The 26,227-nt window shown below is 44.3% G+C and overlaps 1 protein-coding gene across 4 annotated transcripts in view; it reads right to left on the bottom strand.

The window, feature by feature from the left end:
* The window catches only part of ASB14 (ankyrin repeat and SOCS box containing 14), a 92,382-nt gene extending 66,377 nt beyond the window's left edge, over positions 1-26,005 (bottom strand). For 2 of the 4 annotated variants that reach the window (XM_053294250.1, XM_053294251.1), the window contains exons 1-2: positions 25,587-25,999; positions 5,177-5,383 (exon numbers count right to left, since the gene is read on the bottom strand). In XM_053294250.1, the coding sequence (XP_053150225.1) occupies positions 5,177-5,298 (122 nt within the window). In that variant the 5' untranslated portion in view covers positions 5,299-5,383; positions 25,587-25,999. Of the gene's footprint in view, positions 1-5,176; positions 5,384-25,586 lie in introns of all 4 variants that reach the window. The other 2 variants (XM_053294252.1, XM_053294249.1) reach the window with 2 other exon arrangements.
* Positions 26,006-26,227: the final 222 nt, after the last annotated feature.

The following is a 26,227-nucleotide window of genomic DNA, read 5'->3' as shown; positions in this document are numbered from 1 at the left end:
GGCTGTGGAATGCACTCCCGGCAGAAATCTGTAATCTGAGCTCATTATTGGCCTTCAGGAGAGCCTTTAAAGAGAGTTCACTGCTAGCCTTCAAGAGAGTCCCTATCTGTGTAAATTGTTTTTAACTTCTGTAAATGTTTGGCCTGGTTTTCCAGGGTTTTTAACTGTTTAAATGTTTTAACTGTTAATTAGTTTTATGCTGTTTTTATTGTTAATTGATTTTAATTGTTTTTGCTTTGCTGTAAACCTCCCTGAGCCATTTTTGGAAGGGCGGTATATAACTTGAATGAATGAATGAATGAATGAATAAAACATAACAGAGCATTAAGCATACAGGCAGGCAAACAAGATTCAAATGAAAGGGGCACAGGAGTTTAATTAATTAAGGTGAGCAGCAAAAAAAGGTTCTTCCTGAGGTCCTCCCTGAGCCAATTTGAAACTGCCCTGAGCCATTTTGGAAGGGGGGGGCGTTTATAAATTGAATAGATAGATAGATAAATTATAAGCCTCAATTCTATTGCTTATAAATATGACATTGAGCTAATAACTTGAAACTTGTGTGATCTACTTGATGAGGTCTACCAATGTGCTTAATTTCAAGGAGATCCGATAAAAATTGTTGCAGCTACTGTATAGCAAATGCTCAAAATTGACAGATTTACCGCCCTTTGTCCAAAGTTTTTCCAGTTATATCATCTCTTTCTCTCAACATTTGGTGAAAATGACTTATGTACTCTGTTAGGCTTATCAGGAATAGTGCCTTTTAGTGGTTTGCTGAAGTTTCGAGCAGTGGGTCAAAAGACATTAAGGTTTTTCTGTCCCATTAAAATCTATGGGTAGCAAGTGCTGGCGAAGTTATACAGAGAATGACCAATCTGACTGACAATGAAGCTAGAATGCTGACACATTTGCCAGTCCTCTGACATCAGCAAGGTAAGCCAGCTGGTGGATTCTATTGTAAGTCCAATGCCTGCTCAATTAGTTAGAATAGTTTAACTCACAGGAGAATTCTTCTAGCACTACATTAAGGCTCAGAGACTTTATAAGGCAGTACAGGACCAGAACAATGTGGAGCACAGTGGTGGCCAATCAGTATAGGCGGGGGATATTGATATCAGTATCGTCTGTGCCCCACCACCACCACCACCACCACCACCACAAAAAAAAAAAGAGGACAGAAAAGGAAACACTGTATGGATACTTTAAAAACAAAACATATTTACAGTGTCCAACCAGCCGGCGGGGGGTGGGGGGTGGGGTGGGCAGAAGCAGCGATCTGCTAGGAGGCAGGCAACTTCCTGCTTTCTCCTCCAGCTGCTGCCGCTTGCTCCCCCACTCTGCTACTGGAGGGCGTAGCCTGCTAAACAAGGCTATTCCCTCACCTCGTTGCTTTGGGCGCCCTGTGACGTGCACACCTGCCTCTCTTGCTCTTTTATGTCTAATCCTTGGAGGCAGTAATGCAGGGAGCTCAAAGCAACGAGGTGAGGGAATCTTCTTGGTTAGCAGACTAGTCCCTCCGGTAGCAGAGCAGGAGAGGAAGCAGGAAGTTCCCTGCTTCCCAGCAGATCAGCTGCCCCTTTTCTCCCCTTTGCCCATGTGGCAAAGGGGTTATAGAATCCACCTCGCATGTTATTCTTTATTGTGATTTTTATAGTGAACCCCGTTTAGGACATATCTCCTGTGTAAGATAATTTGCCTGGCCGGTCTGATGAAATTTATTTAAATTATCTTTTAACTAATGTGGACACTGACATTATCTCTGTCATGGCCAGGTTCTGTTATATTATTTGAAAAATGCGTACTCTTTTATTGTAAATGTTTGCTGGTCAGTGACCAAATAAACTTGTATCTATCTTCTCCCCTGGCTGGCTGGACACTGTAAATTATCTTTTACCAGCCATGGGATTTCTTTCTTTCTTTTGGGGGTGTGTGTGGGAGGGGTTCTGGATGCTGCAAGATTTGAGTGGCTCAAATAACTCAGCAGCTGTTACCTGTGAGTAGGCCCATCAGAAATAATGGGATTATTCATGTGTAACATTCACTGTATGTTTTTTGCAGCAAGAATCCTTGCCCCTCGAGTCCCAGATGGCAGCAGCCACCACTGGTGGGGCATCTTTGCTGGTGCCAGGCACTCTATCCTCCCCATCTTGATTTGGGCATTAAAGACCAAGTAAAAGTGTGGATGCATGGAGGGCAGGTTAAGCAAGCACAGTTTGTGAAACTGCACATATTTACTGATCATGTGCCACATCTGTTAAGGTATCAGCCTTAGTTTTCAATTTCCCGGCTTTGTGGCGCTTCAGCTAATATGAGATAGCCTTAACTCTGGTCTTAAACTGGCGGGGTTTGGATTTTTTTTACTATCAAATAGAGATAATTCAGAGCACAAAAAGGTGGAAAAGTTAGACTTGATTTTAAAAGATGTAGTATTAGAAAATCAGTTCACTTAGGATGAAAAACACAAAAGAAAATAATATATATTTCTGATTGAAAAGAAAATTTTATTTGATGTATGTTGGGATAAGGACACACATTCTTTACCTCGTTTTTAATCTGTTTCCAAAACTATATACAAGGAGTTGAAGGCAGAAGCTGTCCTCAGTCCCCATTTGTCTGCTCAGATATGTCTGGTCAGGATGGGAGTAAAAACTAGGGATGTGTGAACAGTTTGAGGGGGGTTCCGTTCTACCTTGAACTGATTCAGTTCAGTTTGGGGGTCAAACTGAACCCCCTCGACTGTTTGGGGGGTTCATGATTTTTTGGGGGATTTTTTTTTACCTTTAGCCCCTTTGGGGGGCTTCCTCCAGGCCAAGGGGGGAGGGTCCATGAAGGTTCCCCCTCCCCCACCAGCCTTGTTCATCACCACCACAGCATGTTTTACCCCCTTTTTCAGCTTGTTTGGGCCTCCATATGTTGGTGTGGTGGCCATTTTCTCTGCTGCCACACATGCACAAATGGCCTCTGTGAGGCCTAGCATGGCCCAGGGCCTCGCAGAGACCATTTGTGCATGCACGGTGGCCATTTTTTTTTAAATGGGCCACAGTGGTGATGAATGAGGCCAGCAGGGTGAGGGGGACCCTTCGCAGACCCCCCCTGTGGCCTAGGGGAAGCCCCCTTGAAGGGGCTAAAGGTTAAAAAAAACCTTCACGAACCCCCCTGGACTGAACTGAACTTGGGGGTGGTTCTAAGGGGTGCTGGACCGAACTGGTCCAGTCAGGTTCGAGTCCGGTTCGGACTCGAACTGAACCAGGCCAGCCAGTTCCATGCACATCCCTAGTAAAAACTAACAAACCATCCAGGAATGTAGGAATCTACCTCATAGCAGAAGACCCTCTGCACAATCAAAGTTCCCAGGACATGTTTCATACAGGGCTTTTATTTATTGAATTATGTATCAAATTTGTATGTTGTCCCAAACCTTCGTCTCTGGGCAGCTTTTAGTAAAGTGTGCTGTCAAGTTGATTTCGACTCCTGATGACCACAGAGCCATATGGTTGTCTTTGGTAGAAAACAGGAGGTGTTTACCATTGCCTCCTCCCATGCAATATAAATGATGCCTTTCAGCATCTTCCTATATTGCTGCTGCCTGATACAACAGCATAAAAACAAAACAAAAAACACAAAATAAAAACCTTTAAACAATTTTAAACCACAATCTATAAATAATTCTCCTGGGTGTGCCTTTAGAATGTGCGTCCCGGCAGCCCAGCTGATTGGCTGGGCTGCGGAGGTGCCTGATTGGCTAAGGCGCACCCAGGAGAATTGACTGGCTGGGCAGATGCGAGGCGGCGGCTGGCGGGCCCGGCCAGGCCACGGATGCGAGGCGGTGGCTGGCGGGCCCGGCCAGGCCGCTGGCGGCGGCGGCAGCACTCGGCCCGCTGGTGGCGGCGGCACTCAGCCCGCTGGCAGCGGCGGCCACACTTGGCCCCGCAGGAGATGGGGGGGTGGAGAGAGAAAGGGGTAGCCGGCCCCAAAGAGCGAACAGATGCTCTGTGCGGGGTCGGCTTGTTTAATTAAAAAGCTTTGGTGAAAATGTAAGTCTTTAAGGACTTTTTAAAAGTTGTCAGAGATGGGAAGGCTCTCATTTCAGCAGAGAGTGCATTCCAGAGTGTTGGGGAAGCAACAGAGAAGGCCCGCCTCTGCATAGCCACCAGACAAGCTGGTGGCAGCTCCAAGCGGGCTTCTCCAGATGATCTCAATGGGCAATGGGGCTCATGGAGAAGAAGACTCTCTTTTAGCTTGCTTCTCCTCCGGAATGGACGGTGTGCGTTCACATATTGGCCAGATTTACCCCCAAGTCCCTGCAAGCAATCGGGGAGCACTTCACACACAATTCAAGTTTTTCATTGCGTGTTAGAGTGTAGCCCGATTTATATCCAGGGTAAAAAAAATCCACTTTTTGCATAGGTTTGGGGGGGCAACTTCAAACCTCACAGTAAACTCGCAGTAAAGCCTGCTGTGTGAAAAACACCCAGGTAACAAATGCTGCCCCTGAATAGGGAAAAAGTCAGGGGTGGGGAAACAGAGACCACCCATCTCTGGTGAGATACATAGACCACTCATTGCTTTACAATTCATGAAGGTTACAAGAGGCAGTATTTGTAAAAAGCCATTATCCATGTAAATGAAAGGGGATTTGAAATAAACCGTCTTAAACTGAACCATTAGTGAATCCAGGAAGGGCAGAATTTCTCAATTAAATCTGGGCTAAGCTGGTCAATTCCCTCCAGATCTTTTAAGACTACTTAAGCTTGATTGAGCAACAATTAGCTGTTTGTTGTGAACGGGATGGAAGTAGGGAGACCTAAGTGTTACTGTCTAGAGTACAGATAAGAATATATGTAGCACTGTACTGTATATTGCAGACTTTGGGATCTCTTTAAATTGAGTTAGGAGGAGTACAAGTGAACAAGTAAAGTAAATAATGTACAGTGCTTAACTTTTGTTACATCATGACTAAAATTATGATGATTCTGTACAGTGGCCAAATCACACATCACCCTTCACCCAAATAAACAAAGAAAATGGGGGAAATTCTACATACCAAAAAAATATCCTTCCAGCAGTCCACAGCAGCCAATTTTATGCTGCAGGGTTGTACATCTGAAAGTGACACAGACTTCTGTGCTGATCTCACATAGCTGCTACTAGTAATATTGCCAGAGGATATACATACCTGTCATTCTCTTCTGCAGCCACTGATTCACTCTTATGCCTGTCCTGCAAACTTTGTTGAATGACGTACTGAGTATGGATGTCATCATCAATATCATCATATGTATCTGTAGTATTATACATGTTAAAACTGTGTATCTCAGATTATAAAACTGCCCAGGATTGAATCGTTTCCTATACTGGAAGACAACTTCCAATTTTTAGATTTCTTCATGTATTCCAAAAACAGCAGTAGCCATAAAAAGAAAAAGAAATAGAAAGATAAGCTGATTTGGATGATCCCATTTTCTCACTCAGAAGCAGAAACGTCTTAATTGATGTGTCTAATCTTTTCTTTTTGTAGTTTCAATTTGGTTTCCTAAGCATTATACAAGATCAGGAAAAACTGCAATTTGGTTCAAGGTTAATAATATCTAAACTACAAAAGATAAGAATATAAGAACAGCCCTGCTGGATCAGGCCCACGGCCCATCTAGTCCAGCATCCTGTTTCACACAGTGGCCCACCAGATGCCGCTGGAAGCCACAGACAGGAGTTGAGGGTGTGCCCTCTCTCCTGCCATTACTCCCCTGCAACTGGTACTCAGAGGCACCCTGCCCTTGAGGCTGGAGGTGGCCCACAGCCCTCTGACTAGTAGCCATTGATAGACCTCTCCTCCATGAAGTCATCCAAACCCCTCTTAAAGCCATCCAGGATGTTGGCTGTCACCACATCCTGTGGCAGAGAGTTCCACAAGTGGATCACGTGTTGTGTGAAAAAGTACTTCCGTTTGTTGGTCCTAGACCTCCTGGCAATCAATTTCATTGAGTGACCCCTGGTTCTAGTGTTGTGTGTGAGGGAAAAGAATCTCAATCTCTCCACTTTCTCCATGCCATGCATGATTTTATAGACATCTATCATGTCTCCCCGCAGACGTCTTTTTTCTAAACTAAAAAGCCCCAGGTGTTGTAGTCTTGCCTCATAAGAAAGGTGCTCTAGGCCCCTGATCATCTTGGTTGCCCTCTTCTGCACCTTTTCCAGTTCTACAATGTCCTTTTTTAGATGTGGTGACCAGAATTGTATGCAGTACTCCAGGTGTGGTCGCACCATAGTTTTGTATAAGGGAATTATAATGTTAGCCGTTTTATTTTCAATCCCCTTTCTAATGATCCCTAGCACGGGATTTGCCTTTTTCACAGCTGCCACACATTGAGTCGACACTTTCAACGAGCTGTCAACCACAACCCCAAGATCCCTCTCCTGGTCCGTCACCGACAGCTCGGATCCCATCAGCGTATACTTGAAGTTGGGGTTTTTTGTCCCAATGTGCATCACTTTGTCCCAATGTGCATCACATCAATAGGTATTTTCAGAGGCGTATCTAGGGAAAACAGTGCCTAGGGCAAGCACTGAAATTGCGCGCCCTGTCCAAACATCTGACACCCATCTGATTCTCTGTACATAGTGCCAAACTGAATATGTGTACAGTGACTTATGTTATATTAATTTTTTTTTTAAATTAATTTTTTTTTAAAGTAATTTTAAAAAAATTACGTGTAACCCCTTCAGGGGGCTTCCTAAAGGCTGGGGGGGTGGGTCTGCAAAGGTTTCCCCTCCCCTCTCTGGCCTCTAGGGCCTCGCAGGGACCATTTCAGCATGTGCGGTGGTCATTATTTTTTTAAAAAAATATTTTTTTTAAATGGCCACTGAAAACAAAATGGTGACTGCGCATGCTCAAATGGCCTCTGCGAGGCCTGGCATGGCCTAGGGCCTCACAGAGGCCATTTGAGCATGCGTGGTGGCCATTTTGTTTTCAGCAGCCATTTTAATTTTTTTTTTTTAATTTTAGAAAAATGGCGTCCCCCTTCAAGTGGCGCCCGGGGCATGTGCCCTGCCTGCCCTACCCCGAGATATGCCCCTGGGTATTTTAATGATAAAGGTTAATAATGCTGCATAAAATTGTTTAAAATTTAAAGATTAATGAGGATTATTTTAAAAAGTCATAATACATTAGAAATCCTCTTTTGGGGATTAGGTACTTAGTTCAAATATTGTAAAAGTCCTTAGACATATGTCGACTGGATCATGTAGTTGTGTGATTCCAGGTGATATTGAGTCCTTATAGATCTTATAAAATCAGATGCATTTTGACACGCAGTCTTCCTCAGTGACTTTCCAATTATTGTTCTCATGAGGGCATGGCGCCTCCAGACTCCTTTTGATCAAAATAAAATTTCATACTATCTTCAAGATCCCGATCTGGTTCGAGATCCGTCGATGCCCATAAGAATGGGTTCTGCGCCTGCGCAGGAACCACACGGTAGCCATGCCTGAGCTCGTCGAAGCGTCTAAGCCACGCCCCACGCTGCTGCGTGCTATTTAAGGCGCGGCTAAGGCGCGTAGTCCCTGAGTTCTTTTCCGACCGCCTTGTGTCTTGGACCTGCGGTCTGTGCCTCTTCGTCGTACATAGTACCTCTTTCGTTCATCCTATCTATCCTCTTGACCACGGACTGGAATTTTGGACTTCGTTGGCTCTGACTACGGAACGGCATACGGTGATTCTCTGGCTTTGACTTGGACTGTTTTCTTGGTGACTTCTGGTGAGCGGACGCGGAACGGCTTTGACCACTGACTATGGCTGACGGAAAGAAATCGTTTAAATGGTGCGAGGGTTGCAGGGCTAAGTTGCCTTCTAAAGACCTCCACGACCTCTGCCTTTTGTGCCTTGGTGAGGAGCATAACGTCTCCTCCTGTAAAATCTGTCTGTCCTTTTCAAAACAGACACGAAAGAATCGGGCTCTTCGCCTTCGTGCGGCAATTTATGATAATGTTCTGAGCCCTTCTACACCTGGCACACCTCGACCTTCGATGTCTACCGCGCGTGCCACTCCGACACCGAAAACGCCGAAACTCTCATCGACGTCGACTGCGCGTAAACCTTCTGATGCGGTTCCCGCCAAAACTGTGTCGATGTCGAAAAGCCCCTCGACATCAGAGAAAGGCTCGGTGTCGGTACGGTCTTCATCGAAGAATTCCTCTTTCACCTCGAAGTCCTCCCGTCACTCTAAAGAACGTGACAAGGCTTCCAAACATCGACGCGAAGATGTCTCCACTCCGAGTGGTTCTAAACGTCAGAGAACCCGGGAGAGCCCACGGGGCCATACGCTGTCTCCCTCCTCGGCTCAACCATTGATACCGGTTAGTACGCCGAGACCTTTGACATCGACATCGACCGACTCCTCGACGCATACGATGGTCCCACAGGTATTGCCGACTCCCTCGGCATCGATGGTCATCGATATTGATGCCCCGGGTCTCCAGCTTCCCATTTCGGACACGTCGACATCGATAGTAATAGACGCCGAGCGATCCGCCGAGACTGTCTCTGCACATGCATCGACCTCATGCGACGTCGAACAAGATTTGGTCCTTCCTCACTCTTCACAGCCTTCGATGCCGACAGCAAGGAGTCTTTCTCCAGCTCCTACGCCTTTGGCATCTTCTGCTTCGCCTTCGACACCACAAGCTTCGATACTTGTTCCCTCAGCATTGCACACTCCAGTCCTCTCGACTTCAACTCAAGTCACTCCTCGGTATCGAGCGCCGATACCACCGTTCCAGGTGGTCGATGCTGAAGCTGAGGAATCTTTACCAGCTGCAACCCGGTCGCTTTTATCACTTTTGGACTCGACATCGAGCGGCCGCTCGACATTCACTGGTTTCCCGTCAATTGGCTTAGATGCTCAAGAAGTGACAGCTCCTTCGTCACGACCTCCTGCTTCTTCATCCTCCAGCCGTTTACCTCAGACACCTTGGCATTCTTGTGGGTACCGCCACCCTTCATTGGGAGTCTCTTCTCCAGCTGGTCCTTATAGAGATGAGACGAACCTGCCCTGGAGACCGGTTACACCTTCTCACCCCTTCACCACCTTTGGGACAGTGTCCACTCAAACACACCATTTCGCAGTGATCCACCGTGCCACACAGACGTCGTTAATCCAGTTTGCGTCTACGTCCACACAAGCGAATCTACTGCCGCTTCTGACTACTGCTGCTACTCAAACTGCCCGTCATCGCGATGAGGGTGACCAACCGCCACCTGCCTCTCCCTCAGAACATTATGGATCTTCTGATTTCGAATCTGATCCGGAAGACGCTGGTTCTATTGTCGAACCTCCGACTGACGTGGCTCCGGTGACCTACGTTTCTCCAAACGATGAAATGAAAGCGTACCACAAGCAAATTCGGGCCATGGCCGATGCGCTGGGCTTGGATGTCCGTTCCCAGCTAGCCACTATTGATGACCCTGTGTATAATTTCATGTTGAAAATACAATCAACTGCTCCAGTAGCCCTACCAATGTTACCTGTAATTACAAGGGCGGCTAAATGTGCTTGGGATGTACTCCATACCTCTACCCCGACCTCAAAAAAACTAGAAAACCTCTACAGAATTCAGGACAAAGATAACGGCTATCTCCTTAAACACCCGGCACCTAATTCATTGGTGATCGATTGCGCAGCGGCATCTAAATCTGGCAAGAGATTCACTGTGCCTCCAGACAGAGAGGGCAGGAAACTTGACTTACTAGGAAGAAAGATATATTCGACTTCCTGCCTTTCCATCAAGGTGGCAAATTATGCAGCATGCACTGCTAAATATTCGCACGGCCTGTGGGAAGATTTAGAAAATGATATGGACTGCCTCTCCTTTGAAGACTTTAAGAAGAAGTTCCGCCAAACCCTGGAGAACTCCGGAGACTTAACGCGCAGACAGCTCAGTATTGCCAAACATTTGGCTGAGAGTGAGTCGCGAGCAATGACTGCAGCAATAACATTAAGAAGACATGCTTGGCTGAGATCTACCAGCCTCCAGATGGACATGAGAGAAAAGATAGAAGGCTTGCCCTTCGACGGCACTGGTCTCTTCAGTGAAACAACTGATTCTACGATGGAGCAGCTTAAAAAATCTAAATTCACTGCAAAAACCTTTGCCTCTCATCCTTCTACCTCTACCTCTACGTCGTCCTCTTCATACCGGAACAACTACGGTAGATTCCGATCTTCTTACAAACCTCAAGATAGACGTGACTTTAGGAAGCCCTACTCCTCTTACCAACGCCGCCAGTTCTATCAGAGAAAGAAGACTCCTCAATCCCAGCGACCGAAGACGCAAGATGCCCAAAAGCGTCTTTGAAATTTTGGTTCGCCCATTGACACCTGCCCGCCTCCTCTCTCCGCATATCCCCCCTTTCCCGCCAGCAGGGGCACCTCTATCTGCCTTGACGGATCTCTCCATCCTTCCGTTCCAGCCCTTAATCAGGCTGGCAGGCCATGCCCCTGCGTGGCACCATATAACATCGGACCGGTGGGTCCTAAAAATAGTATCCTCTGGCTATGCGATCGAATTCAGGACTCTTCCACGTTTTACGGGGATGAAACTCACTCCGGCCTCGGAGCCGCTGCTTCAGGAAGTGAGGGAGCTTCTGGAGAAAGGGGCTATCGCCCCGGTGTCATGGGCAGACAGGCAAGGGGGGTTCTATTCAACATACTTTCAGATCCCGAAACGGGATGGGGGTCTCCGCCCCATCATGGACCTCCGACGCCTGAACAAATTTATCCACACCAAAAAGTTCCGTATGATGACGTTGCAACAGATCCTCCCGCTGCTTCAGGGGGAAAAGTGGCTTGCGACGTTGGATCTCAAGGACGCCTATTTTCATATCAATATACGTCCATGTCATCGCAAATACCTGCGATTCACTGTCGGCGACAGAGTGTTTCAATACAATGTATTGCCCTTCGGATTGTCCACCGCCCCAAGGGTCTTTACGAAATGTATGGCTGTGGTGATCGCACATCTAAGGACCAGGGGTGTGTCAATCTATCCGTACCTGGACGATTGGCTCCTGTCTGCAAGGGACGAAAACGAGTTAGTTTCGCACGTCCATTATGTAGTGAACCTGCTCCACGACTTGGGTATCCAAATAAATTGGAAGAAATCGCACCTGACGCCGACACCCGTACTCTCCTATATAGGAGCACTCCTAGACACGGCGCAACAAAGGGCGTTCCTCCCGGCAGACAGATTCACCTGCATCCAGAATCTTATCTTCCAAATTCAAGAACGTCCTCTACAACCGGCCAGGGTGATTCAACGCCTATTGGGTCTGATGGCATCCTGCAATACGGTGATCTTCTTTGCCAGACTCAAAATGAGGAAACTTCAGCTCTGGTTTCTTTCAGTTTTTCACCCTATCAGAGACAATCAATCGAGACGCCTTCTACTTCCATCAGAAGTCCTTCAATCACTCACCTGGTGGGCAAACCACAGGAACTTACTCGAAGGAGTGCCCTTCCAGTCTCCTACCCCTTCGGTGTGGATGGCCACAGATGCCTCTCTCCAAGGGTGGGGAGCCCATTGCGGCAGCCACAAGATTCAAGGGAAATGGTCCCTCCAACGGTCCAAGCTGCACATCAATTTCCTCGAGCTTCTGGCTGTCTTCCAGGCCTTGCAGTCCTTCCTGCCAATACTTCGAGGGAAGGTTGTCCAAATCCACCTGGACAACACAACTGCTCAAGCCTATATAAATCGACAAGGAGGAACTGTCTCCCGCAGTCTGTGTGCTCTCAGTGTACAAATGTGGCACTGGTGTATTCTACACCGCATCTATCCCCTGGCTGTACATATCAAGGGTCTGGACAACACTCTGGCAGACGACCTCAGCAGGGTCTTCTTGCAGGACCGCCAGCACGAATGGGAAATCAGGACAGACGTGATAACTCCTTTCTTCAACCAGTGGATGAGGCCCTCTGTGGATCTGTTCGCTTGTTTGGAAAATGCGAAATGCGACCGCTTCTGTTCAAGAGCAGGCCACGACAATCTTTCACTGGGGGATGCCTTTCAGTTGGATTGGTCTCTGGAGACGCCATACATGTTCCCCCCCCTGCCGTTAATACCCAGGGTGGTAGCCCGCCTTCTTTCCAACCCGACCAACTGCATCCTAGTAACTCCTTGGTGGCCAAGACAACCTTGGTTTCCTCAAGTACGCAGACTGGCAAAGAACTGCTACAAGCACCTGCCTTATTATCAAGATCTCCTCACTCAGGATGGAGGTCTCGTTCTGCATCCAGACATTCAAACCCTTCATCTGACTGTATGGAGGATAATCTGTTAACTCACATTCTGCTCAATCAGCGTAAGGAATCTACGCGCCAAAACTACAAACACAAATGGAACCGTTTTAGGTCTTATGCACGCACCAAGGGATTTCTCCCTCGGCGAGCTTCAATCCGTGAAGTTCTACGATACCTTACATCTTTGAAGACCAAGGGTCTTGCTAACGTGTCCCTGAAGGTCCACTTGGCTGCCTTATCCGCATACCATCCTGGACACGATGGAAGTACGTTGTTCTCACATCCACTAAGTAAAGCCTTCCTGAAAGGCCTGTCTCGAGTATATCCTGCAGTCAAGATACCGGTAGAACCATGGAGCCTATCGTTGGTCCTGTCTTCACTGACTCAGGCTCCGTTTGAACCCATGGCCACGTCCTCCCTCAAACTACTTTCCTGGAAGACAGCCTTCCTGATTGCAGTCACATCAGCAAGACGTGTTAGTGAACTGACCGCTCTTAGAGTTGACTCGCCTTACACAGTTTTTCACCCAGACAAAGTCCGCATGCGCCTCGATCCGGCGTTTCTACCGAAAGTTGTTTCTAACTTCCACTTAAACCAGGATATCATCTTACCTACTTTCTTCAGGAACCCTTCCTCTGCCTTGGAAAAATCATTACATGCTATGGATGTGCGTCGTGCCCTCCTATACTACATGGATCGCACGAAACCCTTTAGACTTTCCTCTCGTCTATTCATATCCTATACGGGACCGAACAAAGGTTCTCCTATCTCCAGGCAAAGATTGTCCGGATGGCTAGTGGAACTCATTCTGCTAACTTATCGTCTACAGGACAAATCACCTCCTGAGGCCATTAAAGCCCACTCCATCAGGGCTCAGGCTTCCTCTGCTGCTCACCTTTCCGGGGTCTCATTTGGGGACATCTGCAAAGCTGCTACCTGGTCTTCAGAATCCCCGTTTATAAAACACTACGCCATAGACGTACGTTCTGCTGCGGAGGCTACCTTCGGGAGAAGTGTATTAAAACAGGTGTTACATTAGCCACTACTGCTCCCTCCTCCTATTGGAGCTTGCTAAACACCCATTCTTATGGGCATCGACGGATCTCGAACCAGATAAACAGGTTGCTTACCTGTAACTGATGATCTGGTAGAGATCCGTCGATATCCATAAGACCCTCCCGACCTTCCCCTCTGCAGTAGTGCTACGTCTCTGTGCGTACTGGTGTGTGGCTTCTCCTCTTCGGATCTTCTGTCCTGTGTCATGGATGAACTCACCTGATAGATGATCGTCCTCTGCGGTGGTCGTCCAAGAACTGAGGGACTACGCGCCTTAGCCGCGCCTTAAATAGCACGCAGCAGCGTGGGGCGTGGCTTAGACGCTTCGACGAGCTCAGGCATGGCTACCGTGTGGTTCCTGCGCAGGCGCAGAACCCATTCTTATGGATATCGACGGATCTCTACCAGATCATCAGTTACAGGTAAGCAACCTGTTTTTCTCACTCAGTGGCATATGCTTCTTCTGTATAGTATTGTGCCCTTATTATAAAAGTTAAAAAAATCAAAGACACTTATACAGATGCAGTGGCTTAAGGTTCAAATATCTTATATAGAGTTTACAGGGCCCTGTAACTAAGAAGCATGTGATTCAGGGGCGTAGCAAGGTTGGAGTGGGCCCGGAGACAAGATTTTCATCATCTTAATTTATTTTGAAAGGGTTTCGTAAATTGTGGACAATGCAAGTCACTTAATGGTACAAGAGAAAGACATGCTGTTCTCGTAGCTCCAGGTCTTAACACTCACATCACTTTCGGAGGATGAATACAACTGAAGGAATCCAGGGCGGGTGTGTGGCTGGGGGAGTCAGTCATGTGACTTGCCTCTGGGGGCCCCCCCCAAGGCAGTGGGCCCCCAGACAACTGTCTCCCGTTGCCCTATTATAGTTTCGCCCCTGATGTGCTTTATATATAGAGAGAGAGATTTAAAAGAAAAGGGGCCCAAATCCAGACCTGGAGCACACCTCTCTGTACTGGGACCTACTCAGTTAAATGACCCTACACACCACAATGCACTCTCAGCCAATTGTCACTATTCAGCATCCAGATAAGAGCTAGGAGGCGGCAGCCAACAGAAGATACTTCTAGTTTCACCATTATCTGTTTCTGTCTATCGAGTTGAAGGCTGCTTTAAAATCCACAAAGGCCACAAATAAGGTTCCATTGGGTCTATAACAATATTTCCCCACAAAAGTTCATAAAATCAAACATTGGTCCATTGTGGAGTGGTCTTCTCTAAAGCCAGCTTGTTCATTGGCAATTATACCCTATCTGTCCAACCACTCTTTAAACTGTTCATATACAGGTGAAACTCGGAAAATTAGAATATTGTGCAAAAGTCCATTAATTTCAGTAATGCAAATTAAAAGGTGAAACTGATATATGAGACAGACGCATTACATGCAAAGCGAGATAAGTCAAGCCTTAATTTGTTATAATTGTGATGATCATGGCGTACAGCTCATGAAAACCCCAAATCCACAATCTCAGAAAATTAGAATATTACATGGAACCAATGAGACAAGGATTGAAGAATAGAACAATATCGGACCTCTGAAAAGTATACAGTGTACTGTGCTTGATTGGCCAGCAAACTCACCTGACCTGACCCCATAGAGAATCTATGGGGCATTGCCAAGAGAAGGATGAGAGACATGAGACCAAACAATGCAGAATTGCTGAAGGCCGCTAATGAAGCATCCTGGTCTTCCATAACACCTCATCAGTGCCACAGGCTGATAGCATCCATGCCACGCCTCATTGAGGCAGTAATTGCTGCAAAAGGGGCCCAAACCAAGTACTGAATACATATGTATGCTTATACTTTTCAGAGGTCCGATATTGTTCTATTCTTCAATCCTTGTCTTCTTGGTTCCATGTAATATTCTAATTTTCTGGGATTGTGGATTTGGGGTTTTCATGAGCTGTACGCCATGATCATCACAATTATAACAAATTAAGGCTTGACTTATCTCGCTTTGCATGTAATGCGTCTGTCTCATATATCAGTTTCACCTTTTAATTTGCATTACTGAAATTAATGGACTTTTGCACGATATTCTAATTTTCCGAGTTTCACCTGTAGGTGCCTAGCATAGAGTTTTCCCACAATACTCAACAGGCTTATTGCGTGGTAGTTAGCAGGCTCAGTCTTCACTCCTTTCTTAAACAATTTCCTTAGGGGCCTTCACCATACCATTGATTGTCATTGATCCCAGTGCTGCCAAGACTGGGATCCACCAATCAGCTTTGGTTTTTAATCAATACAGCAGAAATGTGATCAGGCCCAGATCTAAACTGCGCTAACAAACTCTTAATCTCAGCTATTGTGACCAGAGGTCAAGAGGGTAACTCTGCCAAAAACCCATGTTGATGAAGGTTCAACTTGGGCTGCAAAATGGGAGAGGAAAAAGTGCCTTGACTGCTACAGTACTAATCAACTCAACAGTACCAACAATATTCCCCCTGCAACCACCCCTCATCATTGTCCAAAAGGATACAGAACATTTATTATCAACAGCATGCTTCAGCTTAGCCCAGGCCTCTCTTTGAGCTTTCTCCTTTTTTTTCTAATTAACAATTTATACTGTTTCTTTTCCTGTTATAAGGCAGGTGGGATAGAATCAGATTTTCTGCCTGTAGCATTTGAATTGCACAAATAAGGATTTCTTGGCTTTAACACACTCAGCATCAAACCAGGGTCTGGAACATCCTCTAAACCCATTTTGAGCTAAAACAACTCTCAACAGTATTTCTTGAATTCCACCTACAACTCCTTGGTATAGTTGTAAAATGTTCTCAGATACTTCTGAGCCAATAATGCTGGCATGCATTAGGTTGTATGCTACTCAACCCAAGAACTGTTTTCCCTATTCTACCCATCCATCTAACTCTCCTATGTCTTACATCTAACTCTGAGTACCCGACTACATGTCTTGTAGTCTTCTGTTTGTAAGGTTAGATCCAATCTAACTCCTCTTGGAAAATGATCAACAAATTTATTTAAACAACCCATTAGCAACTAGCATGTAGTCTATCATACTAGATCCGCATCCAGACCAAAATGTGAATTATCCTGGATGATTTTCACACACCACCCCATTCAAAACCACCAGATTCAACCAATTGGCCATTTGTGACAAATAGAGACCATTCTGGTTACATCTTAAATCCTTGGACTGTAAAATCAGCAGGGAGACTCCTTGCTCTTCAGTATCCGGGAGGATCACCTTAAAATGTGAGTATAAAATCATATCATTCGGTCCCATTCTCACATTAAAATTGCCTCCCAGTACAGCCAGGACCTTTGAGTACTTTAATAAGGCATTCATAATGTATTTTTCTAAGAGGGACCTCCTATTATCTATAACTGCCTGGAGCCCATGGGGTGGAAGATATACATTTATGAACAGCATAACAGTGGACTTAAACTTCAACACACCAGGGCTATTTGATCACAGGGCAATAATTTAACTACATCTACTTGTAATTTTGAGGCAATAAGGGTAACCAAGCCTCCACTATCCCTGCCCCTCCCTTACTCTAATGCTGTTAAGCAATCACATGCAATAAAAGGCTCAAGTTCCACATTTTCATATGCACAGGTTTCCTGTAACATAATGACATCAAAGGATTTTATATATCTCAAAAAAGTCAGGTCAGCTTTATTATTATTATCATTTCTTGTTCACACAGTCAGACAGGTGTTATTGACTGGTTTGTTTTATCCAGACATCGAGTCCTTCCCAAGGACCTGGAATGGCTAAATTGTATTGTCAATGTTGTTGCCCTTGTTATAGATATCGTCGCAGAATATAGGCTGTTCCCAGTAAAGTTGCTTTTTGTAACTGGCTGATGGTGATTTCTGTGGCCCCTATGGTGTTGAGGTGCTCTGCAAGGTCTTTTGGAACTGCAACCAGGGCGCCAATTACCACTGGGATTATTTTGGTCTTTTTCTGCCACAGCCTTTCAATTGCAATTTGTAGATCTTTGTATTTTGTGATTTTTTCTATTTCTTTTTCTTCTATTCTGCTATCCCCTGGTATTGCTATGTCGATTATTTTGACTTGTTTTTCTTTCTTCTCGACTACAGTTATATCTGGTGTATTGTGTGGCAGATGTTTGTCTGTTTGTAGTCGGAAGTCCCATAATATTTTTACATCTTCATTTTCTTCAACTTTTTCAATTTTATGGTCCCTCCAATTTTTGGCTACAGGTAGCTTGTATTTTTTGCAGATGTTCCAGTGTATCATCCCTGCTAGCCTGTCATGCCTTTGTTTGTAGTCAGTCTGTGTGATCTTTTTACAACAGCTGATTAGGTGGTCTACTGTTTCATCTGCTTCTTTACAAAGGCGGCACTTGCTGTTGTTGATTTTTCGACTTTTGCTCTTATCGCATTTGTTCTTAGTGCCTGTTCTTGTGCAACCAGTATTAAACCCTCTGTTTCTTTCTTCAAGTTGCCATTATTAAGTCATTGCCAGGTCATGGTGATGTTGATTTTCCACTTATATTGTGCAAATATTGACCATGCAGGGGCTTATTTCTCCATTTTTCTGCTCGGTTCTTGACTTGTTCTTTCTTGTAGGCCTGCTTTGTTTCATTGGTGTTGAATAGTTTCTCGTTATTGACCAATTGAAGTGCATCTTCTTCACTGTCCTTGATATATTCTTCAAGGCCTCTTTTCTCCTCCTCTACTGTTTGATGGACTTGCAGCATTCCTCTTCCACCTGAGCTGTGAGGGAGGTATAGCCTATCGACATCACTGCGGGGGTGCAGAGCATGATTGATGGTCATGATTTTCCTGGTCTTACAATCTAGCATCTCTAGCTCTGCCTGGGTCCAGTCTATTATTCCTGCACTGTATCTGATAACAGGTATAGCCCAGGTGTTTATGGCTTGTATGGTGTTCCCGCCATTGAGCTTGGACTTGAGGATTTTTCTAACTCTCCTGATGTATTCACTTCCAATTTTTCTTTTAACTTCAGTGTGTGCGATGTTATCAGCATGGAGAATGCCCAAGTATTTGTCATGTTCTTTCTCTTCAAGGTTCTTGATCTTGCTTCCATTGGGCAGTTCTATTCCTTCTGTTTTTCTTATTTTTCCTCTCTTCATTATTAATACAGCACACTTGTCTAGTCCAAACTCCATTGCTATGTCATTACTGAATATACGGACAGTGTTTAGCAGTGATTCAATTTCTGACTGGGACTTTCCATACAACTTCAGAACATCCATGTACAGCAGATGGTTGATTTTACTGGATGTTTTAGATGTTTGGTATCCGAGGCCTGTTTTGTTTAGTATTTGTGAAAGTGGGGTCATGGCGATTACAAACAACAGAGGGGATAGTGAGTCCCCTTGGAAAATGCCTCTTCTAATGCTAACCTCTCCAAGTGTCTTGCCATTGATTGTTAAGTGTGTACTCCACATGCTCATTGCTTTTTAAAATAAATATCTGAATGTTTTTGCTGACACCAGTTGTTTCTAAACATTTTAGTATCCATGTGTGAGGCAATGAATCGAAGGCTTTCTTGTAGTCAATCCATGCAACACTTAGATTGGTTTTTCTTCTCTTGCAATTTTCTAAAATCATTTTGTCAATCAGCAGCTGGTCTTTTGTGCCTCTGGTGTTCAGGCAATTTCCTTTCTGTTCAACTGGAAGCTGTTTGTTAGTTAATAAGTGTTGCATCACTTCATCTGCTATTATTCCAGTTAAAAATTTGAACATGTTTGGCAGGCAGGTTATCGGTCTATAATTACTTGGAACTGCACCTTTTGCTGGGTCTTTCATGATGAGATGAGTTTTCCCAGTTGTTAGCCATTGTTCAATATCACCTCTTTGCAAAATGTGATTGAACTGTTTTGATAGTTGTTTATGAAGGCTTGTTAGGTGTTTAAGCCAAAAGCCATGCAGTTCATCGTCGCCTGGTGCAGCCCAATTTTTAATTTTCTTTGCTCTTTCACTTATTAATTCTGATGTTATTATTAGATCTTGCATTTGTTGGTTACATTTGTTGACCTCTTTCATCCAGCCTGCTTTTTTCTTATAATCTATTGGATTGTCCCATAATTTCCCCCAGAATTGCACTGTTTCTTCTTTATTTGGTGTTTCTATGTTTCTTGGTAGAAACGTCTCTGATTCGACTGGAATTGGAGATTCTGCCTGTGTTGTGTAATTCTGGCTTCGTATCTGCTAATCTTCTTTGACACTGCTATTATTTGCTGCTTTATTATTTCCAGGACTTCTCTGATTTTCCTTGAATCTAGATGGTATTTTTGGATCAGATACTGTTTGGTATTTTTATTCTTCAGCTTCTTGTCTTTCATATCTTTCAATTTACTAGCATCTGATCTAAGCCTGGAGATTTTATTTTCTAATCTAATCTTCCATTTAGGTGATGTACTACTTTCTTTTTTTACAGGTCCACTGATCTTATATCCGAGCTCTTATGTTGTTATTGTTGCTGCACTGTACGTTAGTTGGTTTGTTTCTTGCAAATTCTTGGTTGTTGTTTCTGCAAGTGCAGCATTGACATCTTTTAATGCCTGAGCAAGTTGTTTTTTGGCAACTGTTTTTAGAGCTCGAAATTGAACCCTGGTGGTTGTTTGGTTCATGTGCTCAGTTATTTTTTGCTTTAGTTCTTGTTGCTTTTCTGTTAAATGGCATTCGGGTTTTTGAGGTGAAGGCAAAGGGGAGGTTGCCTGATTTTGATTTTGAAACAGTTCAGCAACAGTGGCATCCTCTATTTCCAACATTTCCTCCACCTGCGCCTGAGCAAGTCCTTCAGTTGGTGGTAATTCTTCTTCCATATTTTGAGCCTGTGTTGCTCTTTGCAGTTCTTCCAGCTCAACTCCTGTGAATACTTTATTTCTTATTATGAATCTTCTCTGGTCTGCTAGCCTTTGTTCTGTTATTTCTATATCTGGATGCTTCTTTTTCCAAATTTGGTACATTCTTTTTACATAACCTCTTCTAGTTGGACTAGACTTGTAATAGCAGATCATTATTTCCTTGTTGCTGTTTTTCGTATATTTTTTCCGGTTAAGTGACATTTCTTCCAGTAACCTTGCAGTCTCCAGCCCTGGTTGCTCAACTGAAGATCCTGAGTCCTGTTGCCCACTTGCCACCAGATGTCCAGGGACTACAGCACCTGGTGCGGTCTTTGTTGACCTGGGCGACGACCGATCCGGTACAGATTTATTAAAGTTACGTCTCACCATATTGTTGATGGGAGAGGCACTCTTTGTCTGGCTCCTCTGGTGAGACCTGTCCAGTATGGTTGGACCTCTGGCATAGCTCTCACCTTCCTCAGAGCACACAAGCCCCACAACCATGCCAAGGTAGTGCCTCACTGGGGGATGATGATGATGATGGTGATGATTATTTTGACACCCAGCCAGCCACATTCCAAGAAAGGACTTTAATATTCTTAATCAACTTCAACCATCAGTCTGCAAGACTAGAAGTAAGGCCCTCATGGCAGCCATGGACCAAGATGTCCACTGTTGCTGCCTCTTGCAATGCATTTTCTAGAGCATGTGTGGAAACCCTGCTTTCACCTGCACACAGTGCTGGCAGAACAGAAGACTCGGTCTGTAAGGCATCCTGCTTCAAGAGACATCCTCCATCTTTGGGAATGAACTTGGGAGAGGCACATCCTCATCCACTTACCCGGGGTTCCTCTGCGTGATGGACTGCTGCAACTCCACATTAGCACACCTAGATCTCATATAGTGTCTTACTCGGGTAATCTCCTAATAGGTTCAACCTTGAGTAGATCTTTAAACTGTAGTATCTTCGAGGAGGGTCCAGTCAATTCCAACATCTCCACGTTATTTAGGACCATTTCCATCCTAGAGTCCCCCTCACAATGGGGTTGTGATTCAGAGGCCAAGATTCCACACTGTAGTCCCCTTCTGCTGATTTGTCAGCCACTACTAACAGAATCTCAGGCCTATCCCCTGCCCTCATGAGAACATTTTAGAGGAGAAACCATTTCCCAAAACAATCAGATCTCCATCCTGCTGGGGGGTTGCCATCCTATTATCTGAAACTCCATGGATATCTTCTCTCAAGAGGAGGGCTCTCAAGGGTTCTGCCATAGAAAGTATCTTCCACATCTTACTCTCTAAACCCTCCATCTGGAGAGACATACTGGTTTTCTCTTCCGACAATCTAGTATGTGATTGATTGCCCTGATTGAGTTGCAATGTTCCATTCACAACTTGTAGACTGCCTTGAGTCTGATGTTCTCATCCATTTCCCTTCCCTTTACTGCCTTTGGCAACAGGAGGTAGATTTACAGATTTTGTTTTGTTTTATTTATTTATTTATCATTTAATTTTTATACCACCTGTCATTAAAACAATCTCAAGGCAGTTTGCAAAACATTTAAAACAATATGAGACTATAAAACAGTTCCACAATAAAATATGAAATTGGAATTTAAAATCAAAGTTTAGAAAACATACACAATAGGATCATAAAATACAGAGCAGCAGCAAAAAAACCATCATTCAAAGAAAAACCTGGGTAAAATTCCAATATTTCACTGGTTTTCTAAAAAAAATGTGATGGAGACTGAGGAGCAGACGCCTACCGGGAGAGCATTCCAAAGTCTGAAGGCAATAACTGAGAAGGCGCTGTCCTGTGTGCATGACAACCAAGCCTCTTTCATTGTCAGGATGTGGAGCAGAGCCCCCTCAGCTTACCTTGTCAAGAGAGGAGAAACCCTTGGAAGCAGGTGGTCCCTCAGGTATCCAGGGCCCAAGCTGTTAAGGGCCTTAAAGGTCAAAAACAGCACCTTGAATTGGACCTGGAAACAAATTGGCAGCCGATGTAGCTCTTTCAAAATGAGTGTAATATTATCCTAGTGGGCAGCTCTAGATAAAATCCTAGCTGCTGCATTTTGCATAGCCGCAGTTTCCGAATATTCTTCAAGGCAGCCCCACACAGAGGGGTTCTTTATCAAACATTCTCTTTATCAATCTTTGGCACCTGGCCCAGAATCACAGCTGGAGTCTTCTAGCCTCCAGATAACAGTGGATATACAGACTCGTACTTGAATACTCTGTCTGGAGATATCTGAAAAGTCACCAAGTAATTCCTCATCTTAAATAGCATTTTCGGAATCATAGGCTGACTAAATGCCAAAAGAAGTCTCATCTTACCTTTCCAATTAGAATCATCTACCAACTGGGTGGGCTGAGTGTTATTATTGGGGTGGCCAAAATTACAAATATCTCCCAGCCCAACAGCCCGCCTTAGAGTACATGCTCCCCAAATACCTCTGGCAGAAATTATCAAAGGCTGTCAGGAGACTGTCTAATTTAGATGAGACAAGGTTGAGCTATTGAAAAATGGCCATCACAGTGTTTCCTGTAAGAAGGCAGTAGTCTATAAGGAAGTTGATCAAAATATTTTGTCACCATATCTTAAGAAGGATACTGTAGAACTGGAAAAGGTGTGGAAGAGCACAACCAAAATGATCAGGGGCCGAGAGCACCTTCCTTATGAGGGTAGGCTACAGCATCTGGGGCTCTTTACCCTGGAAAAGAGGTGACTAAGGGGAGACATGATCAAGGTGAATAAAATTATTCATGGAGTGGAGAGGGTGGACAGAGGGAAGTTTTTCTCCCTCTCTCACAACACTGGAACCAGGAATCACCCCTTGAAACTGAAGGCTGAGAAATTTAGGACTGACAAGAGGAAGTATTTTTTCACACAGAGCATAATTAATTATGGAATTCTTTGCCATGGGATGTGGTCACCAGCTTGGGCGGCTTTAAAAGGGGCTTAGACAGATTCATGGTGGACAGGTCTATCAATGGCTACTAGTCTGGTGGCTGTGGGCCATCTCCAGCACGATCCCTCTCAATACCAGTTGCAGGGGAGCAACAGCAAGAGAGAGAGGGCATGAACATACGTCTTGCCTGTGGGCTCCCTAGAGGCATCTGGTGGGCCACTGTGTGAAACAGGATGCTGGACTAGATGGACCTTGGGCCTGATCCAGCAGGGCTGATCTTATGTAACCCCGTATATGCTGCTTTGAGTTCCACTGTGGAAGAAAGGCAGGATACAAATGTAACACATAGCAACAAAAAAATACATCTGGAGGTATTGTGGAGGTCATGCCAAAAACTAAGAATAATGTCTGACATCATAACTAAAGAATAAAGAATAATGGCTGACATCATAGCTTGTTGTAAACTGCCCAGAGACGTGAGTTTTGGGTGGTATAGGTGGGTGTTAAATAAATAAAGAAGTGCTTGTGCTTCTAAGGGCTGCAGGGGTGCGACGAGAGCCCTCTTGCAACTCCCCATCCCCCCACATGAGTGCAGTTGTGCGTGAGCCTTTAGATTGCTCCCCACTCTCCACAAGGCCTGAAACACAGTGCAGCCCAATCACATATATTTGCATGTTGCACAGAGCCCTTACCATTGATCATTGCTGCCCTGTAGCACAACCCAGTCACAGAGGTTTACATGCATGCACAGGTGTGGGTGGTGCTCAAGCTGCTCACATGTCCTTGCACAGTATGTCAGTCACTAAGCATGACAGAATTATTCAGGATACAGTTTGATACAATTTGATACAGTTTGTGTCAATTAGTGTGTGTGTTTGAAGATTTGGTGGAGGAGGAAGATTTAGAACTTATGAGCAACTTGACTTTTGCAAGAATAGAAATTACATCAAGATGGAAAACATCAAACATTAAATCTAAAACTGAACTGGTGTGGAAAACATGGAATGTGGCAGAACTGATTCAATTAACAATCATTTAATCATTTCTGGTGATAGAAATGGAAGTTTGCGACACAGTAAGTCTGAAAATAAAAGGTTAAGAGACTATAGACTTCTGTATGATCCCCAATGCACGTTGAAGTCATCCGGAGAGGTCCATCTCCAGTTACCACTGGCACATCTGGTGGTGACTCGGAACCGGGCCTTCTCTGTAACTGATCCTGGCCTGTGGAATGCACTCCCGGCAGATATCCATAGTTTGGGCACGTTGTTGGCCTTCAAGAGAGCCCTAAAGACTTGTTTGGCCTGGCCTTCCAAGGTTTTTAAATTGTTTTTCAGTATTTTAAAGTGGTTTTAAATGGTTTTGAATTGTGTTAAATATATTTATACATTGTTTTAAGCAGTTTGTTTTAAATGGTATTTGTTTTTGCTTTATACTTGTCGTGCACTGCCCAGAGCCTTTGGATGGGGCAGTACAGAAATGTAAGAATAAATAAATTTAAATTAAATATAGAATACATGCATACTGTGAAGGGGGGGATAAGCCATCAGGTATGATTTTTAAATAATTTCAGTTTTAGTATACTTTGTGTCTTGCATTAACTGAAAATGGATTCAAATGGAATGAAGCAGATTTTAATATGTGTGAGATCTACACTGGTTCAACTCGGTGTCAAAATTCCCACTATTATGGATGGGTTTAGATTGCAGCAGTTTTTCCATCTGTGTAAAACTGGTGTAGAAATTGTGTGTTGTAAGAAAATTATCCAATGAAATAATTACTGATCAGAACAATAAAGCAAAAGTAATGTAGACTTAAAGGCCACAACCAGTACTATGGCAGACCCCGCCATCTCCATCCCATGTAGGCTTCTCCCATGTGGCAATTCCCTCCCATTGTCTCTGTTCCCTCTTGCCTTCTTGTCCTTTCCCATGACTCTTCAGCATATACAGGGCATGGATTAAATCAAGCCCATTAACAAACGCCAGACTTTCAGCATAAAACTGCTCTGAATTTAACCTCATAGGTATGCGAGTGGCTGCACAGTAGGCTGGGTTTCAATTATTGATAGAAAAGCACTGACATCTGCTGTATAGTTCTGTTTTCCTGCAGAAAACACTAGCATTCGCTCTCTACATTGCAAACTTGGTGAAATGCTCTTCTCTGTTATTATTCAAGCAACACTCTCTATAACATATTGAGAATACGGTTTTCTCCTGTTCCTATATTTTTTAACAAGTGGTACAAATGTTTTAAAGCAGGAGTTTGAATGAAGACATTATTTAACCATTCAGTTACAAACTTTTTTTCTGAAAAGAACACTGATGGTTTGCAAAGCAAGCAAACAAGCAGATATTCATATAATAATTTGCTATAGGATTAATAAAATGCTATACATAATGCACACTATTAAAGTCTTTTAATTATTAATTTTGGAAATAACATAAAATTCAAATTTCACATAAATTACTAAAAATTGACAAAACCAAAAAACTTACCTTTCTTCCACATCCGAAACAGAAAAGACTTCTTACTCTAAGTGTTAAAGCTAAGTGTGACGTTTGATGTATTGAAAAATGATCCTTGCAAAGTCCATACCCATTAATAACTTGCTATAAATACCTGACCAGAAGACACTGTGTCTTGCCCACAAATTTCTTCGTGTATGGTTACATGAGGGCTAACAGCATTCAGAGTCATACTCCTGATGTAGTAGGAAGATTTTTTTTCATCAAAATAATCTAGATGTAGTTGGGTGAAAATGTGCAATTAAGGAATTGCAAGGAAAACTGAATTTGTTACCCATTCTTGCTTAGAAAAATCCTAACTGGAATGTCACCTTTGTAGCAGCTTCCACTAGTGTTGTATTCTATCCAGTGAACTGTTTCTCATGGTCCATGAGAAGGGCTTGAATGGGCGAGAGGAGGAAGCCTCGAAAAGCTTATTTCCCATGCAGACTACAGTTGCTGACTTCTGCCAGTAGCTCTGAGGGTTGGGGTGCCAGGATGCACTGCCCTGCCGCCGGAACTCCCAAAATGTGCCATGCAAGTGAGCGGTGCATTATGGGGATGAGTGTTCCCTCTAAGGCATGCGTGTGTGCGTGCACTCACATGTTTTGATGTCCGCTCAGTTAATTTTA

Source organism: Hemicordylus capensis, chromosome 2 (assembly GCF_027244095.1).
Source record: "Hemicordylus capensis ecotype Gifberg chromosome 2, rHemCap1.1.pri, whole genome shotgun sequence".
Classification (NCBI taxonomy): Eukaryota; Metazoa; Chordata; class Lepidosauria; order Squamata; family Cordylidae; genus Hemicordylus; species Hemicordylus capensis.
This window is presented reverse-complemented; position numbering and strand designations above follow the sequence as displayed.